The sequence below is a fragment of the Lepidochelys kempii genome, chromosome 1 (genome assembly GCF_965140285.1).
Source record: "Lepidochelys kempii isolate rLepKem1 chromosome 1, rLepKem1.hap1, whole genome shotgun sequence".
In the NCBI taxonomy this organism is placed as follows: Eukaryota; Metazoa; Chordata; order Testudines; family Cheloniidae; genus Lepidochelys; species Lepidochelys kempii.
The window spans coordinates 133,456,121-133,475,477 of NC_136380.1; the positions used below are offsets into that span (position 1 = coordinate 133,456,121).

Consider the following 19,357-nt stretch of genomic DNA (forward strand, 5'->3'; position numbering starts at 1 on the left):
TGGGCGGGTCCATAGTTTATCTTCATGTAGCCAATTATCTCAAATGTGGTTACTTTAATATTATAAGCTATGCTCGAGTGCATAGTTTATCTTCATACATATGAGCCAGCCTAAAGTGTCATCTGGTTGCAGCGCATCCTGACCTCAAGTTTCAATTTAACTTTGCCGATCTTGCTTTTTGAAGCTTCCAGAAGTTTGAGGCCCAACATTGACAATAACTTTGTTCATTTTTAGTTTACAATACTTTTGTTCATATTAATCACAATAAGGTGACAGATTTACTAACACAAATGTTAAACGTACATTCAATGTATTATATATTTGGTCTGTTGCATCAAAGTATAAATAAAACGGGATACTACAAAAATCTGTGGTACTTTCCTTCAAAGGCCTTCCATATTAGATTAGATTTATATTTCCATCCTTTCAATTTTTGATGAAATCTACTTGTCAGAAGTTTAGAGCTTTTCTTTTAAGCCCTAGGGTTTTAGCCCTCCCTGATCTGTAATGGACTCATCCCCCAATTTGAGAGGTGGAGCTGATGACTTTTCTGTCGGGGGGCAGCCACTTGCCGATAACCTGCTCGGTGTATACATCCTCCTCAGTGAGGATGAGCAAGTCAAGGAATGTATGTCTGAAACTGCACTTAATCGCTGCCTCCCCATTTCCTTCCCTCCCACCCCTGACCCCACAGTACCAGCAAGCACCACAACCCAGGATTTGGTAATGAAAGGAAGGAAGTGAAGAAAACTGCACCATTGCATGCACATCGAGTACCCTGGTACTGGGATCATCTACACTAACCATAGCTACCTCAGGATTGAAATTGGGTACAAAATCAGCATGAATACCAACTGACCTCTGGACTAGCTCTTCTGGCATACACAACATCGTGTTTGGAGCCAGCACCCAACATAAGGATGGGAAGGGACAAACTGAGACCAGACATGGCCCCAGGTGTAGGGAGGCATCGCCCTATAGAAAGGAGAAGAGGCATCACTCCTCAAAGGATAAAGAGCCCAAATCTTCTACCATGGAGGGTGGCACTGACTAAGCTGACACCAGTGAAGGCATCAGCCATGCCACAGGACTGATGTATACCCTTGTGGAACTGCCAGGATTCCCTCCAGGGTCATTGTTAGTACTGAAGTGGCACTGAGCCCTGGAGCGAATTGTCCACCATTCGAGGACTACTTTTTCTCATCATTGTTGAGCTATGCCTCCTCCCCAGGATCAAGCAGGGATGCCTCCCTGTTACCATCTGCGAGTGGCCCTGAGGATGTCTTGGGGGGCGGTCCCTGTTGCAGTGCAGCCACAAAGACAACAGGAGTGGCACTGAGTCAACCAGTCGCTCCTGGGCTAGTAACCATATACCAGGCTACTCCGGCCATACTGGGGACCAATCATCTCTGGTATCCCATAGCAGATCCCTCTCCTGTAGGTAGAGGAAGATGAAGAGATCAGGCTCCCCAGCGGTATCATGACCTGGACCACTGACACCAGAGCCACCCATTTATTTCCAAGAAGTAGGGACACCGGAGAAACAATGGCACCTTGGCCTCCATCTTCATTGTTTCCTGACTAGGTTGTCATACCATCTTTAGCCCTGGTGACCCAGGACTTTAAAGTACTCTAGGATCTTCCAACTCACATAGTGAAGACTCTGGACAGAAAAATGATGGTAATCCAAGAGAAATCACACAAAGTCTTTAATTTCTTGATCACACTGGCTCCATCCAGAATTGTGTATCTTGTAACTGCAGGCATACTGGAATCAGGACAGGGGCTCTGCATACCCCAGCAACCATCCAGCCCACGCGCAGACTGGTGGAGAAGCATTATCAGGTGCCTCCAAAAACCACTGAGCACTTCTCTTCCCTTCTCCCCTCTCTTCCAGATTAATTGGTAGTTGCAGCAGTGCAGGAAAAATCAAAATTGACAAAAGGCACATCCAAGGACAAAGACCCTGAAAAGCTTTTTGGGTGCCTGTGTGAACCTGTTTGGGTGCAAAGTCTACTCATTTGCCTCACTGCAACTCCATGTGGCACACTATGAATCACTGTTAGCCAAATATAATTTCCTGATATGGGAAAGAGTGACTCTTTCTGACAAATGTGCTACAGGATGTTTGGGAGGAATTAAAGGAGGTCATCAGAGAGGACCAGACAGTGGCCAGAACAGCCTCACAAGCTGACATGGGTGCCTCTGGCACAGCCAGAAGGTAGATGGCCATGACCATGAACATGAGATGGGCCTCTTGGCTCTGGCATCAGAAGAGCTACCTAGAGAAGTCCAGGATACCAAACAAGATTTGCTGTTTGTGGCATGGAGCGCTTCAAAAAGAGTATTGGCAAAATAATTCCTTAAAGGACACTGGGGCCACCCTGAGATCACTGGTGACTAGGCTTGCCAACTTTAAATTTCAAAAGTATGGGACAAACCTCAGATGTGCCTAGTCTTCACTTGCATCTCTGGGGGAAAGTCCCTTCTTGTCTCCCATTCTTCCCAGGGGTCCTTTCTCTAGCTCTGGGTGCTGCCACTGTGGCACCTGTTAAGGTTCCATGCAGGTGCTGGGAACAGTCGGAGCCTCTGGCATGACTCTGAGTGGCATTGAGACCCCATGTGCCAAGTTGAAATATGGGATAAAATGCATCCCATACTGACTTAGTATGGGACAGACAATTTTGCGTTTAAATTGGAGATGTCCCATGTAACCCTGCTGGGGGTCTACACACCGACCCCCTACAGGAAGCTCTATAAGTACCAGCCCCAACGAAGACTGTGGGCTCATCCATACTCCCAGAGCAGACAGCTGGAGTACCATTCTGAAAATGATCATGATACTCAAAGATGCCACTCTTCTGGATCCTCTGGCATTCGTCCCACCCTGTCATCCAGCTAGCAGATTTGACTGGAGACTGAACAAATACATACACTGCCCCAGATTCAGGATGGTAACATGTGCATCCATCATTCCATCTCTTCAGACTCAAGATTAGTTTGTGGCTCTTGACTTGGGAGATGTGTACTTTCATATAGATATTCACTCAGCCCTCAGGAAGTACTTGAGTTTCACAGTGAAACTTAATCACTACCAATACAAGGTACTCCATTTGGACTCTCCAGGGCATGTAGGCTTTTTGTAAATACTCTAGCAGTGGTGGCTGCCCACCTGGGTAAGGCAAGGCAAGGCAATCACATTCCTCTAGCTCTAGCTCAGGTCAGGCTATTCTCTGCAACATTGACTAGACAGGAAAATCTCTGTGCCTCACATATCAGTCACTGCTGAGCTGGCTTAGTGGTTGGATTCCACAAATGCCCTGTTCAGTCCCTCATGAAGTTGCGCTGATCACGGATGTGTCAGGAGCAATCAGGGAAACTCATTTTGACCACTGCAGACTCAAGGGACCTGGTCCTCAGATGATATGGAGTTATATATGAAAGTCCTGAAGCTGAGAGCCGTTAGACTGGTCAGTGTGATGTTCCTACAGATCCTCCGGAATTGGAAGTGCAAATCTTCATGGACAAGACAGTGTGGCAGAGCTCTGACCTTGTCCCCATGGGTCCCGAGCTTCCAGGCGGTTTATGGTAGCATCAGAGGCTCACTGCGACCCTCAATGTAACCCTTCTCTCTCTAGGGTCAGGGTCACAGTCTACTGAGCCCTTTCCATCATAAGCCAGCAAGGAGGTTGGTGAGAGAACTCCCACGGTCTCTGTTGTCCCTATGGGCTTATTCCCAAACCGTTTAGCCTCCTGTCCTGACAGGGTCCTGTCTTTCTTTCCCAGGAGGTGTTTCTGTAGTGTTGGGTTGTGGGGAACCCGGGCCATCCTCTACTCTGGGTTCTGGCCCAGGGACCCTAATGGCAGCAACTGTTGGCAGCTGACCTTTCACTGCCAGAGTTGCTACATTTCCCTGGGCCACTTCCCCACAGCTCTCCTGTTTCTCTCTTTTAATGCCTTCTTCACCCTTACCTTAGGGCTCCCTTTCCAGTGGCTTGAGGATGTCTTCATTACCCAGCCCTTCAGCTGCACTTCCTCTCCTCTGGCTCCCTGGCTCTCCTTGGCCTGACCGGAGTGAGCCCTTTTATAGTATCAGAGGGGCCTTAATTAGAGTCAGGTGTTTGCATTAGCTTAATGGCCTCACCTGACTCTTTGCAGGCTAATTGGAGTCATGTGTCCACCCTAGCCTGGAGCAGCCCCTGCTCTGGTCAGTCAGGGAACAGAAAACTACTTATCCAGTGGCCAGTATATCTGCCTTCTTCTACTCTGCTGTACGCAACTGGCCTGGGTCTATCATAACAGCTATGCACTGCATAAACAAACAAGTGGACACCTGGTCCTTGTCCATCTTCCTGGAAACCATCAGATTCCGGACTTGATGCTGTCAGAATGGGTTGATTCTGATGACTCTTCACTTCCTAGGAGTCAGCAACAACCTGGCAGACTTCCTGAGCAGGCGATCTGTGACTAACCATAGATGGTCCTTGCATAGATTCATTGCAGAAGAGCTGTTCCATGTTCGGAAATCCCTAGTAGACTTGTCTCACACAAACGACAACACCACATGTCACTGCTTTTGCTCCAGAGGAGGTCTGAGCCCAGGATCGTTACTGGATGCATTCTTCAATAGACTGTCCCACAGATTTCCCTGATGATCTCCAAGACTGGGAGCGACAAGACCATGGTCATTCTCATTGTTCCTGGATTGGGTGAGATGGTTTTGGCTGACAGGTCTCTTGCTAATGTTCATTCAGTCTTTGATCCAAATCGTGGACCATCCAGACCTGATCTCACAACACCATACTCAGATACTCCATCCAGACCCAGAGTTGCCACCCCTAACAGCGTGGCCATTGACTGGGTTAAGTACCATGGATAGGATCCAGGAAATTCTGGTTCAAAGTAGGAAAATATCTATCAGATGGACCTACTCATCCAAATGGTAGAGGTTCTCCAATATAGGCAGCCCATCATGGTCTGGACATGATCCAGACTTAAGTACTAAGGATCTTCTACTACGGGGTTACCATTGAAGCAGCAGGCTTCCATTTAGCTCTATAAAGGTCTACTTCATAGTGATTTCAGCTTGCCATCTGCCTGTACTGCAGTGCCTGATCTTTTATCATCCCATAGTATCAAAGATTTTCAAGAGACTCATACAAACTGGTCAGAAAACCTGCTCCTGCTTGGGACCTTAGTATGGTCCTCCTGAAACTTGTGAAACCTCCGTGTGAACCTCTCTCAGAATGTTTCCTGGACTAACTCACTTGGAAGATGGTGTCCCTCATGGCTATTTCAACCAAGAGAGTGAACTGGCTTTAGGCACTTATGGCTGTCCCCCATTATATGACCTTCCATAGTGACAAAATGGTGCTGAGACAACACCCAAAGTTTATTCTGAAGGTGGTCTCTGATTTTCATCTAAACCATCTGTTCATCCTACTTGCCCTCTCCCTGAAATCACACTCTGCTCAAGGAGGAAAGAAAATACATATAGTTCACATTTCCAGGACTTTGCTTTATCATACTGACAGGACCAAACTATTCAGACTGTAGCCCGATCATTTGAAAGGTCCATCCTCTTCTTCTCAAAGGATATAAAAATGGATAACACAAAGTACCTCACTTGCCTGTCAGCTTCTCCCACCAAACATCAAGATTCAAACTCTGCCAGAGTGCAAACAATATCCTCTCCCTGCTACAGGATTTTGCCAATATCAGAGATTGATAAGGCAGTGACTTGAAATAACCCTCTGACATTTGTCAAGCACTATTCCTTGAACTTATCTGCTAGGCCAAATACCAACTTTGGGAGAGCAATACTACAATCCCTATTCAACTCATGCAATTGGAACGCCTCATTCCTATCATCCTGAGGGGTTACTGCTTGCCAGCCACCTAAAGTGGGGTCCACACTGACACATGCTCTCCCTGGTCCTTCTTTCTTACCCTACAAATGGTTATGGCTCTTTTGAGATGATGATGTCAGTGTGGATCCCACAACCCGCCCTCAAGCTCTGCTTTTTGGTTTTTCAGCTACCCAAGCTTTCAATTACAAGGGAATTAAGGGAGAGTCATGGCACTCTTCCCTTTATGCCCTCACATGGGAGCATGAGGAAGCAGAGGGCATGTGTGTGGCTCTGACAGACTCTGCGGTTTACAAAACAAACAAACTGATCTTGTGTGTGAGAATCGCATGTGCGCACACAAGTCCACAGCGACTACAGCATCTTGAAGAATTGTAGTTACTGTAAGGTAAATAGTTGTTCTTTGGTTAAAATTTCTTTCTTTCAGCTATATTATATGGCAAGTGATTTATTTAAATAACAATTATTTAAGACAGAGTTCTCCTACGCATTTCCATCCAGGGATGGGGGTTCCACAACGACCGCTCCCAAGAGGAGGAGGTGGGTGGTGGTGGTCGGGGACTCTCTTCTTAGGGGGACTGAGTCATCTATCTGCCGCCCCGACCAGGAAAACCGAGAAGTCTGCTGCTTGCCAGGAGCTAGAATTCACGATGTGACGGAGAGACTGCCGAGACTCATCAAGCCCTCGGATCGCTACCCCTTCCTGCTTCTCCATGTGGGCACCAATGATACTGCCAAGAATGACCTTGAGTGGATCACTGCAGACTACGTGGCTCTGGGAAGAAGGATAAAAGAGTTTGAGGCGCAAGTGGTGGTCTCATCCATCCTCCCCGTGGAAGGAAAAGGCCGTCGAATCGTGGAAGTCAACGAATGGCTACGCAGGTGGTGTCGGAGAGAAGGCTTTGGATTCTTTGACATGGAATGGTGCTCCAAGAAGGAGGAGTGCTAAACAGAGACGGGCTCCACCTAACGAAGAGAGGGAAGAGCTTCTTCGCAAGCAGGCTGGCTAACCTAGTGAGGAGGGCTTTAAACTAGGTTCACTGGGGGAAGGAGACCAAAGCCCTGAGGTAAGTGGGGACATGGGATACCGGGAGGAAGCACGAGCAGGAGAGCACAAGAGGGGAGGGCTCCTGCTTTATACTAAGAAAGCAGGACAAACAACGAGTTATCTCAAGTGCCTATACACAAATGCAAGAAGCCTGGGAAACAATCAGGGAGAACTGGAAATCCTGGCACAGTCAAGGAATTATGATGTGATTGGGATAACAGAGACTTGGTGGGATAACTCACATGACTGGAGTACTGTCATGGATGGATATAAACTGTTCAGAAAGGAAAGGCAGGCCAGAAAAGGTGGGGGAGTTGCAAGAGAGCAGTATGATTGCTCGGAGCTCCAGTATGAAACTGCAGAAAAACCTGAGAGTCTCTGGATTAAGTTTAGAAGTGTGAGCAACCAGGGTGATGTCGTGGTGGGAGTCTGCTATAGACCACCGGACCAGGGGGATGAGGTGGACGAGGCTTTCTTCCAGCAACTAACGGAAGTTATTAGATCGCAAGCCCTGGTTCTCATGGGAGACTTCAATCACCCTGATATCTGCTGGGAGAGCAATACAGCGGTGCACAGACAATCCAGGAAGTTTTTGGAAAGTGTAGGGGACAATTTCCTGGTGCAGGTGCTGGAGGAAGCAACTAGGGCAGAGCTCTTCTTGACCTGCTGCTCACAAACCGGAAAGAATTAGTAGGGGAAGCTAAAGTGGATGGGAACCTGGGAGGCAGTGACCATGAGATGGTCGAGTTCAGGATCCTGACACAGGGAAGAAAGGAGAGCAGCAGAATACAGATCCTGGACTTCAGAAAAGCAGACTTTGACTCCCTCAGGGAACTGATGGGCAGGATCCCCTGGGAGAATAACATGAGGGGGAAAGGAGTCCAGGAGAGCTGGCTGCATTTTAAAGAATCCTTATTGAGGTTACAGGGACAAACCATCCCGATGTGTAGAAAGAATAGTAAATATGGCAGGCAACCAGCTTGGCTTAACAGTGAAATCCTTGCTGATCTTAAACACAAAAAAGAAGCTTACAAGAAGTGGAAGATTGGACAAATGACCAGGGAAGAGTATAAAAATATTGCTCAGGCATGCAGGAGTGAAATCAGGAAGGCCAAGTCACACCTGGAGTTGCAGCTGGCAAGAGATGTTAAGAGGAACAAGAAGGGTTTCTTCAGGTATGTTAGCAACAAGAAGAAAGTCATGGAAAGTGTGGGGCCCTTACTGAATGATGGAGGCAACCTAGTGACAGAGGATGCGGAAAAAGCTAATGTACTCAATGCTTTTTTTGCCTCTGTCTTCACGAACAAGTTCAGCTCCCAGACTAGTGCACTGGGCAGCACAACATGGGGATGAGGTGACCAGCCCTCTGTGGAGAAAGAAGTGGTTCAGGACTATTTAGAAAAGCTGAACGAGCACAAGTCAATGGGGCCGGATGCGCTGCATCCAAGAGTGCTAAAGGAGTTGGCGGATGTGATTGCAGAGCCACTGGCCATTATCTTTGAAAACTCATGGCGATCGGGGGAGGTCCCGGACGACTGGAAAAAGGCTGATGTAGTGCCCGTCTTTAAAAAAGGGAAGAAGGAGGATCCGGGAACTACAGGCCAGTCAGCCTCACCTCAGTCCCTGGAAAAATCATGGAGCAAGTCCTCAAGGAATCAATTCTGAAGCACTTAGAGGAGAGGAAAGTGATCAGGAACAGTCAGCATGGATTCACCAAGGGCAAGTCATGCCTGACTAATCTAATTGCCTTCTACAACGAGATAACTGACTCTGTGTATGAGGGGAAAGCAGTGGATGTGTTGTTCCTTGACTTTAACAAAGCTTTTGGCATGGTCTCCCACAGTATTCTTGCCAGCAAGTTAAAGTAGTATGGGCTGGATGAATGGACTATAAGGTGGATAGAAAGCTGGCTAGATTGTCGGGCTCAACGGGTAGTGATCAATGGCTCCATGTCTAGTTGGCAGCTGGTATCAAGTGGAGTGCTCCAAGGGTCGGTCCTGGGGCCGGTTTTGTTGAATATCTTCATAAATGATCTGGAGGATGATGTGGATTGCACCCTCAGCAAGTTTGCAGATGACACTAAACTGAGAGGAGAGCTAGATACGCTGGAGGGTAGGGATAGGATACAGAGGGACCTAGACAAATTCGAGGATTGGGCCAAAAGAAATCTTGTGAGGTTCAACAAGGACAAGTGCAGAGTCCTGCACCTAGGACGGAAGAATCCTATGCACTGCTACAGACTAGGGACCAAGCGGCTAAGCAGCAGTTCTGCAGAAAAGGATCTAGGGGTTACAGTGGACGAGAAGCTGGCTATGAGTCAACAGTGTGCCCTTGTTGCCAAGAAGGCCAATGGCATTTTGGGATGTATAAGTAGGGGCATTGCCAGCAGATTGAGGGATGTGATCGTTCCCCTCTATTGGGCATTGGTGAGGTCCCCTCTGGAGTACTGTGTCCAGTTTTGGGCCCCACACTACAAGAAGGATTTGAAAAAATTGGAAAATGTCCATCAGAGGGCAACAAAAATGATTAGGGGTCTGGAACACATGACTTATGAGGAGAGGCTGAGGGAACTGGGATTGTTTAGTCTGTGGAAGAGAAGAATGAGGGGGGATTTGATAGCTGCTTTCAACTACCTGAAAGGGGGTTCCAAAGAGGATGGATCTAGACTGTTCTCAGTGGTAGCAGATGACAGAAGAAGGAGTAATGGTCTCAAGTTGCAGTAGGGGGAGGTTTAGGTTGGATATTAGGAAAAACTTTTCTCTAGGAGGGTGGTGAAACACTGGAATGTGTTACCTAGGGAGGTGGTGGAATCCCCTTCCTTAGAAGTTTTTAAGGTCAGGCTTGACAAAGCCCTGGCTGGGATGATTTAGTTAGGGATTGGTCCTGCTTTGAGCAGGGGGTTGGACTAGATGATCTCCTGAGGTCCCTTCCAACCATGATATTCTATGATCTTCTCTTTCTTAAGTTTTAATTGTAACATTTTGTGACATCATAGTCATATGTTAACATGGTAATAAACATGATATTAACAATAGCAGCATTATAAATTTAAGTGCGGGATCAAGTAGTGAAAATAGACTCGAAACAAAAAATCCTGTTTAAAAAGTATTTATCTTTAATAATTATCTTTAATAATAATCTTTAATAATTATCGTGGCAGTAGCAGTTATGACAAATGCAAAGTAAATGAATTCATGTTTGACTGTTTTCTCAAGTGCATATGTCTCTTTTCCTCTAAAGTAAAAGCTATATTTGGCTGTCCTTCTTTCCAGCTTCACTATTTTAGTTCCCTCCTAACACCTATAATTTGTGAATAATTTTTACATGGTATGCCCTCTGGTTTCAGAATATTTTAAAAAATCTATCACTGTAGGATTAATGTTTGTTTAAAAATCAAAAATGTTTTTTCAGAGCTGTGCAAAAACCATCTTACATTTTTCTCTGCTGTTTCCTGCAACAACTACTTGAGAATTTGTTTTTGTTGAAATAATCAGTGAGCTGATAAATAAAACTAAGTTCCTTTAGATATTGGAGTTGTAAGGAACTTTTGAGTCTTTGTCCTTCCCTCCCTGTTGCCCCAGAATAATATTAATAGATTTCAATAACATCCTTATTAAATTTTTATCTATTCTTGGTGTGAATCCAACTCTCTGAAAATTACCCTGATCTAATAATATTTACTCCTGTAACAATGGCCAAAAAAACTTTGTTGGGCCAAGGGATCAGTGGCAAAGTCTATCAAACCACTAGTGGTATGTACTGTTGGAAAGCTGAGAAATAGCTTTTGTTTTTGGCCCTTTTGGTTTCTGAGGTACTGGATACCAAAGTCATACTACTTAGATTGCCATCTTGCTTTCTTCCCAATTATAGTCTAACATAGTTTTAGTTGCTGGTATTGCAAAAACTGTAACAGGCTGAAACTGGTGCTTTATGAAGCATTTATATCTCAGCTCTTTTGGCATGCAAGATTAGCTGCTAAAATAATGTCATAATTGGAATGGGGAAAAAAAGCAAATTAATATAATTTGATGTAATTTTAAAATAGGAAAGTCATCCAATTTATAAATATTTTTCTTTATTTTTCAAGACTTTTAGTAGTTCCACAAGACTTTAGTTCGACTAATTTTGATAACCTATTTCCTATCATTTTGCACAGGGCAGTTTTTATATAAGTGGAGAAAGTATTGGGGAAATAAGGTCTGATTTTTTTATTATTATTATTTTACTGTTTTATGTGATTGGACTGTTGTAGTTCTTCTTCTACCCAGAAAAGGTAAACTGCGTATAACAGCAGCAGAATTGGACACAAACAATTACTCAGACTTTGCTGGGAGAGTATCCATAGGAAAGGTACAAATACTAACTAATTTAAGTTTCTGGAACTACTGAGATGTGTTGCTGGCATTCCCCAGAATCAGAAGCCTAACAAAATACTGGAAAAATATTTGTAATAAACTGTTTCACTTGTGCTTTAAGATCTAGAAACATTTTAGACCAGTAAAAATGTTTTCAGTATCGGTAAACATTTCTAAGTATTGGTCTCTGACCAGTTAGAGCAGTTCTGGATCTGTGGAGAGCTGGTTTGTCGAACGATGATCATATAATCCTTCTTGTTTCCATCTGTCAAATCGGATTAAAAGACAGTTTAAAAATACATAGACCTTTCTATGTATACATATGCTGTAAATTCATCAAGGCTATGTGTTCATGAGCAGGGGAAGGTGAGATCTGTATGTTTGCAGGTGGAAGTGGAGGTGTCCATGAAACTCTTTCACTCTTAAATTGTGATCAACACTATGAAAAAGTTTATGAAATTCTGGATTAGAGAATTTCAGTTCATGTATTGATAGCAATTGCACGACGTCTTTTGGCAAGTTACTGCATGGTTTATTCGGTATTATAAAGTTCTTTCCACAATTGATCAAGACACACAGCAGAATGAAATGCTGAGCTGTCTTATAAAGTGTCAGGCCACAACTTCATTAACAATGGGTAGAGAGGGACTCTCCTGAAATACCAGGCATTTTATTGGGCCCAGTGCTGGGCTAAATGGCTTCACACAATAAAACCAGCAAATTAGATTTTGCAGTCTCCAACCTAACCTCTTGGACTTAGCCCACTTCAGAATCCTTTTACTACCTCAGTCTGCAAGGGCTTCAGGTCTCCCCTTTTCTGTACACTCTAACAGGTCCGCCAGCCATTTTCTGGGACTCTTAACCACATTTACTTCTGGGAGCTGGCCCTTTTAGCCTTTTTATCCACATTAGACACTGGCTGCTAATTGCTACGAATTAGATATTCCTGTATTACTTCTTAACATTAACTATTCCTTTTAACCAACAGGACTTCCATGGCAAAACCCAGACCTCCCTCCCCAGACACCTTGCTAATTTGGCCCCAAAGGAAAAAAAATCCTTTCTAATCTCAAAACAGGCATTCTGGTCAGATCCACATGACGGAATGAATGAGGGGGCATTAAAATTAAACATTTCTTGTTATAATTTAAGGCCATTATTACTCATTTATGCCTGAGATGGTGATGGAAAATAATTTTCCCAACTCTCAATTTTTTTTTAAACAGTTACTTGACATTATGTTCCCCTTCGGTATTGCATTAAACTGCACACATTAAGTTCTCTTTTTCCTAGAGTATGAAGAGACATTGTATGTCACATCCTTGTGTGGGGATAATACCAAAAAATCCCACTGCAGTAACATTTAACTTTAAAAAGGGGAACTACACAAGAATGAGGACGCTTGTTAGACAGAAATTAAAAGGAGCTGTCAGAAGGATTAAATGCCTGCAAGCAGCATAATAGAGGTTCAGATTAAATGTGTGCCCCAATTCAGAAAAGACAAGAAGACCACCAAAAGAATGCCACTATGGCTAAACAGCAGAGTAATGGAGGCTGTAACAGGCAAAAAGGCATCTTTAAAATTTGGAAGTCAAATCCTAATAAGGAAATGAGAAGGTGCATGATCTCTGGAAGGTTAAGTGTGAAAATATAATAAGGCAGGCCATGAAAGAATTTGGGAAGCAACTTGCTAAAGATGCAAAACTAACAGTAAGAATTTAAGTACATCAGAAGCCTGCAAAACCGGGATGGAGGCCAATAGTCCACCAAGGTGTTAAGGGAGCAGTCAAGAAAGACAAGGCTATTGCAAAGAAACTAAATTAATTCTTTGCATCTGTCTTCACTGGAGAGGATGTGGGGGAGATACCCACATCAGAGCAATCCTTTTTGGGCAACAAATCTGAGGAACTGTCCCAAATCTGAGGAACTGTCAATAAAGGGAGGTTTTGGAACAAATTGATACATTGAACAATAATAAACACTGAAACAAGCCCGTGTGGCAAATAACTGGAAGGTAGTTAATGCATTGACAATTTTTAAAAAAGGCTCCGGAGATGATCCTGACAGTTACACTGGAATGGAAGGTAGCAGCTTTTAATCAACAGACAGTGCTGTTATATAGCAATTCAGGATAGATAATGAATAACTTTAGGTACACACAAGATAACTTCCCAGTTAGAATTCAGCCCAGATTGACTTTTGAAATCTTGTACCGTTATAAAAGAAATAATATGTTCGTGTATGAAATGATGTTGCATCTTGGAAAACCTCAGTCTACCAAAAGAGAAAACACAAAGGTGTCTTTAAATAACTGTCTTAAGAGAAGTTGTGATGAGATTATTAAAACACTCACTGTTGAGGGGTTGTAACTCTGAGAGTGAGGACATTTTTGAACTGTAAACTTGATGTGGTTACTGAATGCACTTAGTTGCAAGCAGACAGAATTTCATCAGTCTGGGGTGGTTGAGCTGGAAACTGATGTGGAACAATTTCTCCTAGTTTTCTGTTCTTACAAAGGCTTTGTTAAATTGAAATTTGTGATGATGTGATTTTACTTCCTTTATATGTATTTGGTACCAGATTGATTCACATTCTATTAGATGGTTCAGTCCAAATTTTGTCCAGCTAAATAAATTCTTATATTTATTGCATATAAATACCATACACTTAACTAACAGCCAAAAATGACTTCTATCTGTAATCATGTTGAGGAGGTTGTAAATAAAAACTGTGTTACCATAGGAACATTAAATTTGTTAAATTTTTATTAAAGTTCCTTAACTGCAAGAAAAATAAATGGAAAAATCCATTAAACGTACTGTCAACTACTGTTTAGAAGAAATCATTTTGGCTACAAACATTTCTGTGTTATACTCAAAAATAATTACACTGAGCAAGTCTTGCCACAAATGATTGTCATATCCTACAAAGACGTCTGGAAGTTGTAGACAAATAAGCTTGTTCCATCTTTGAAATAGAATGACTCAACTTTGGGAACCCTGAATGACGTGTAGCCACACTTTGACAAGTATGTACTTTTTGGCCCTGATCCCACAAAACAGTTAAGCACATGCTTAAGTGATTTGCTCAGTTGGGGATTTGAAGTTTTAGAAACATGTTTGGACTGGGTAGCCTCATGGTACAATTTACATGGCATACAACCCCCACACACGATCATTTAACACATTGGAAACGTGAAAAATTTATTATAAAATACCATTGTTTTCCATTTGTTTAGCATTCTCTGGATTTTCAACTAATACCAAGTATGACCCATATCAGATTAAAGCAGAAATAGCAAGCCGACGTGACAGAGTGAGTAATCTTTTTTTGATGTTATGTGATTAAAACAATGCTGTACCCACGCACCCACCATTAGACTTAGAAGTTGTGTATGTATACTTTTTAAAACTGCACATGTTTAAAGTGCCCTTCTACTCTTGAACAATTATTTAATAAAAATAGCAGTGCGGTTCCATATTTACTATGTCTCAGTGATTCCAAATATTTTTTTTTCTGTTTATAAGTGTAAAGAATTTTTTTTCTGAATGACAGACACACAAACTCAACTTGTATTTTAAAAATAATTTCCTTTCTGTCTCGAGCATTACCACTAGTAGCAAATATGCTGCAAGCCAAATTCTGTCCCCAGCAACACTTGTCAAAACCAATTGTCTTTAGATTTTGCTATTGTGTTCCATAGGGTTCTATAGATGTAACTGAGGTCAGGATGTGGCTCTGTGTTGAGAACTCAATGATCAGTTCAGTTGATGCACAATCCAGAATAGATCGTTTTCCCAGGGCTGCATCTATAAAAGAATAAAAAGTGACAAATAAACCCTCTCCCCCTACTGCCCACCACTCCATCACATACTATGGTAAGCATATATAACTCTGAACACATACGGACCACATCTGTTGTATAAGAAAGTACCATTTTTACTTAACCATTTTTAGGTTAGAACCATATTTTGAATATTGTCTTGTCTGAAGTAGTTACAGTGGTAGAGGGGAAAGTTATACTTTTGTTTCCAAATCTGTCAGTGTTCCTAACGAACAGTAAAATTCTACACATTTAATAGAAGCTAGTTAGAGGTCCACAATTAATAAAACAACTTAGAACTTAAGGCCCACCATATATCTAAATTGCATATTCCTTTTATTAATGGATAAAATGGGACTTAGCATGCCAGATGCTGGATTCATGAAATAAATAAAATACATATCCTTGAAGGGTGGTGGTCCTGTTTATGACTTCATGATTTAGTGACCACTTTTCACAGGAGTAGCTCTGGAAAATAAATTATGTTCACCACCCATCAAAGGCATGTATTCTGTCAGCATGCATTTACAACATAGTGTATGTGATAGACCTAATGTTTAGAAAATGCAGCAAACCAAACAAGAAAATATAGCAAGTTAAAATGTCACTCAATTTGTCTAAACAAGGTTTAAAGAAAATAAGTGACTTTTCTACTTGCATATGGATTACCATCTCTGTCCCCCCCCCCCCCCGTAGTCGAACAATAAAGTGACCATGAAATACACCTTTTTACTTCCCTGCATAGGGTGAACTTCTGTGTTATGCATGCTCATGTAGATGGAATTAATATAAAGAGTGCAATATACTATACACCATTGAATATGTAAACATGGAAGATATTAGTGATATATTTTCTTATTTTAGCTGAGTTTATTTTATAGGGTTGGACTAGATAATCCAAGAAGTCACTATATACTGCCTGTTTTGATATGATGATGATGTGATTTCTGTTTTTGCGGGGCATGAGGAAGACGTCATGTTAATCATTTTGTCACTTACTGATTTATATACATCTTATCAGTGTTTCGGATACATCGTAGAAAATCTGCTAAATCTCTGGGCGACTCAGTTTTTCTGTTTATGAAACTCACATTTTCCCTTTTTTCTGTGGCAGTAGGTTGACGGCATCATGTATTGAAATGCGTATATAAACAAAGGAGAGCCTGTCCCAAAACATATATGTACCTTTTTAACCAAAAATATAACACATCCATACACAGAATTATGTCTGGTTTCATATCTGTTACAATAAGCATCAATTAAGAAGCACCTTTATTAAAATCGTGAAACCTGGTCGTAAATGTCACTGCAGACATGCACCAAATTTTGGGGAGATTATAATGAACAGCTCCTTATTATTACATTACGTAAATGATCCACCAGGCAACTTTCACTATTTACTGCTGCCGAAGGGTCACTTTGTACTTCTGTTTTAGAATACAGAAATAAAAGTGGGCAGATGAATCATCACAATCTCTAGTGACTTTAAATGAACATTCTTCCCATGGAAAAAGCCATAGTGCTGAACCTCTTCCCCTTCCCGGCTGCCTGACTTATAGTTTTCAGTATTGTTGGGCAGGTTTTTGGGTGGCTGTCTACTACAGGGTTAGATGGGAAATCACTGTTCCGGGGAAGATGGGAAATGACATGTAGACAGAGACTTGTTGGCTGTCAGAACAAGTGATAGCAGATAGCATAGTAGAAGATTATACAAAGAAGCAGCTGCCTTTTACATTTGGCAGTGTTGTTCCTTTGTGAGCATTGTTGGGTTGGTTTTTATTAATATTTCTATAAAGCATTTGTTGATTTTGTTTTTCTGTAGATTAAAAAAACAAACAGATTATCACTTTTCACTTTGAAAATACTAGTCTTTGAACAATGCACAGTAATTTTAAATTCTTGAAAGAACAATTATTTGAAGAAGAATTATTTGAAAGAATAATAATAGTTACTCAGTGATTTGCTGCCATAATGTATTTTTGCTTAAAAAATATTTTGTTTTAAGCTTTCTAGACTAAAACGAGAGTTGGCACATATGAAGGAAGAACTGCAGTATAAAGAAAAAGGAGTGGAAACACTACAAGAGTGAGTTGGGAGGTTGTGGGAGGGGGGAATTTTTCTTTTTCTTCCTGTTGCCATATTTTCTTGTTTCACCTAACTGGAAGTGTTGCAAAGCTTTATTTAATGCACAGACTCCTGCTGCAAGTATTTATTTTTGCATAGGAATTGTCCTTTGTTTTTGTTTTGTTTTTTTCTTACTGTCCCTACTTAGACAACCGTGGATGGTGCTAACAATGTGCTCTCATTGATAAGGCAAACGGATGTAAGCAAGATTGGCTGGAATTATTTTGGATGATGAGTCCGTTGATTAATGTGCCAGCAAGTTTCTGAAAAATTGGCAAAATATGCAAAAATTGATCAATTTTTGTGTTTTAGACTATAGTAATTCCCTTTCAAGCTTGCTGTAGAAGTGGTGTTTGCTTACTATTACAAATGAGTGTTGTCCTTAATTTCTGACTTTCAGGCAGCAATCTAAAAACAGGTAGCTGCTTTCTTTTCCATTTTAATTTCCATTTGCTAAACATGGTACTTAGTAAGCAACAACAAAGTTCGTACTTAAAAGTTTGAGACGAAAACTCTCGTCAGGCCAAAGTACTTCACTGGCAAATATTAACTAGACATCCTCATGCACAAATGTCTTTTAAATTGACTACATCAAGTAACTGCGAGGCCTAAAAACAGTCAGAGGTATAAAATAGAAGACCAATTATGAATATACTAAAGTAATGGAAAATATATAGTAACACAAAAAGGAACTGTTTAATATAGTGAAAAGACCTTGGCTGTTTCAAGACAAACAATAATTCAGAATACTGTATTCACATGACAGGTAGCACATACACACATAAAAATTTATGCCTTACACAGTGACTTAATAATGTCTTAGTTTTAAAAGTTTCCCTTCTTTCCCATGACATGAGGTTAACTTAAAATGAAGATGATAGGGTTCCAATTTAACACTCTGTTCTGGTCTGTGAAGGATTAGTCACCTCTCTAGGAAGATCCAAGAACAAAGAAAGTGATTTGAAGGCAATTTCAAACCTTTCTCTTGTATGGTTTTGTGGGGGTGGGGGAAACAACCTGAGAAGTAGTTGTGAACCTAAATATTAATGTCTAAGATTTTAGTCTAAGTTAAATTGCCTACATTAGGGAGAAAAAACCAATAATTACTTTTAAAGTAGGATTTTGTGAATCTGATCAACTAATAGTTCTTTAGGTAACTCTGATGAGAGAGGTTTCAGAGTAGCAGCCGTGTTAGTCTGTATCTGCAAAAAGAAAAGAAGTACTTGTGGCACCTTAGAGACTAACAAATTTATTTGAGCATAAGCTTTCGTGAGCTACAGCTCACTTCATTGGATTTAAAAGTTCAGACATAACTGTTCTGTGCTTCAGTGCTTTAATGCTTGTTTATCACTGACACTGAAGCCATGATATTGCTCCTGCTTTGTCTCATTTCTCATCCATTATTGTTTATTGAAGGCAGCCATATGTCTGTTAGTGTATTATCTGAAGCTGTGATGGAATTTTCTTCAAGAATTTCTCTAGAGCACTCTTGCTTTGCTGATCTCTGTATGTTCTCCACAGTGACTTCTTGACTTATGAGCCAGGAGATATGTGGGTTTTTTTTGTTTTTTTTTTAAAAGGCTGCTCTGGGAAGGCTTGTTTTTTGGATATATGTTTTGAATCATGTGTGAATCTGACATTTTGTTGTATCAATCCATACAGAGAAACTGCATTGTCACAAAATAGACAGCCAAGTAGATCTTCTCCCCCATTCTTTTAAAATGGAAAACTTAAGTTTTTTGCAGGTGCTTTAAGCTCAGTCACCTTGTTAATTCCTCTTCTGCTGTAGAATTTCTTTAAAAACTTCAGTCTTCACCGCTGCTTTCTGCCTTCTCGCTAGGCTATGTCAAAACTATTTTATTAATTACATTTTCAAGTAATTACCAAGTATAAAATAGCAGGAGTGAAGTCTTAATTGTTTGGTTTGCAATCATGTGTTTCCTTTCATTTTTAAGTCTGATTTTAAGCAGTGGTAGGAATCATTGTGTTTTGAGCTTTGCGTCTGAGTGAATGTTAGGTCTTTAAAACCCTCGCACAGCTTCCAAACAGCAAAATATTATGTGCAGTTAGGGGCCTGAACCTAATACTACTGAAGTCAGTGTTAAAACTCCTGTTGACTTCAATGGTCCTGGACTGAGAC

The 19,357-nt window shown here is 41.6% G+C and overlaps 1 protein-coding gene across 1 annotated transcript in view; it reads left to right on the forward strand.

Annotated features, from left to right (window-relative positions):
• The window catches only part of WWC3 (WWC family member 3), a 171,655-nt gene that overhangs the window by 58,267 nt on the left and 94,031 nt on the right, over positions 1-19,357 (forward strand). The window contains exons 4-5 of the mRNA XM_073354676.2: positions 14,509-14,585; positions 17,099-17,178. Of these exons, the coding sequence (XP_073210777.1) occupies positions 14,509-14,585; positions 17,099-17,178 (157 nt within the window). The remainder of the gene's footprint in view (positions 1-14,508; positions 14,586-17,098; positions 17,179-19,357) is intronic.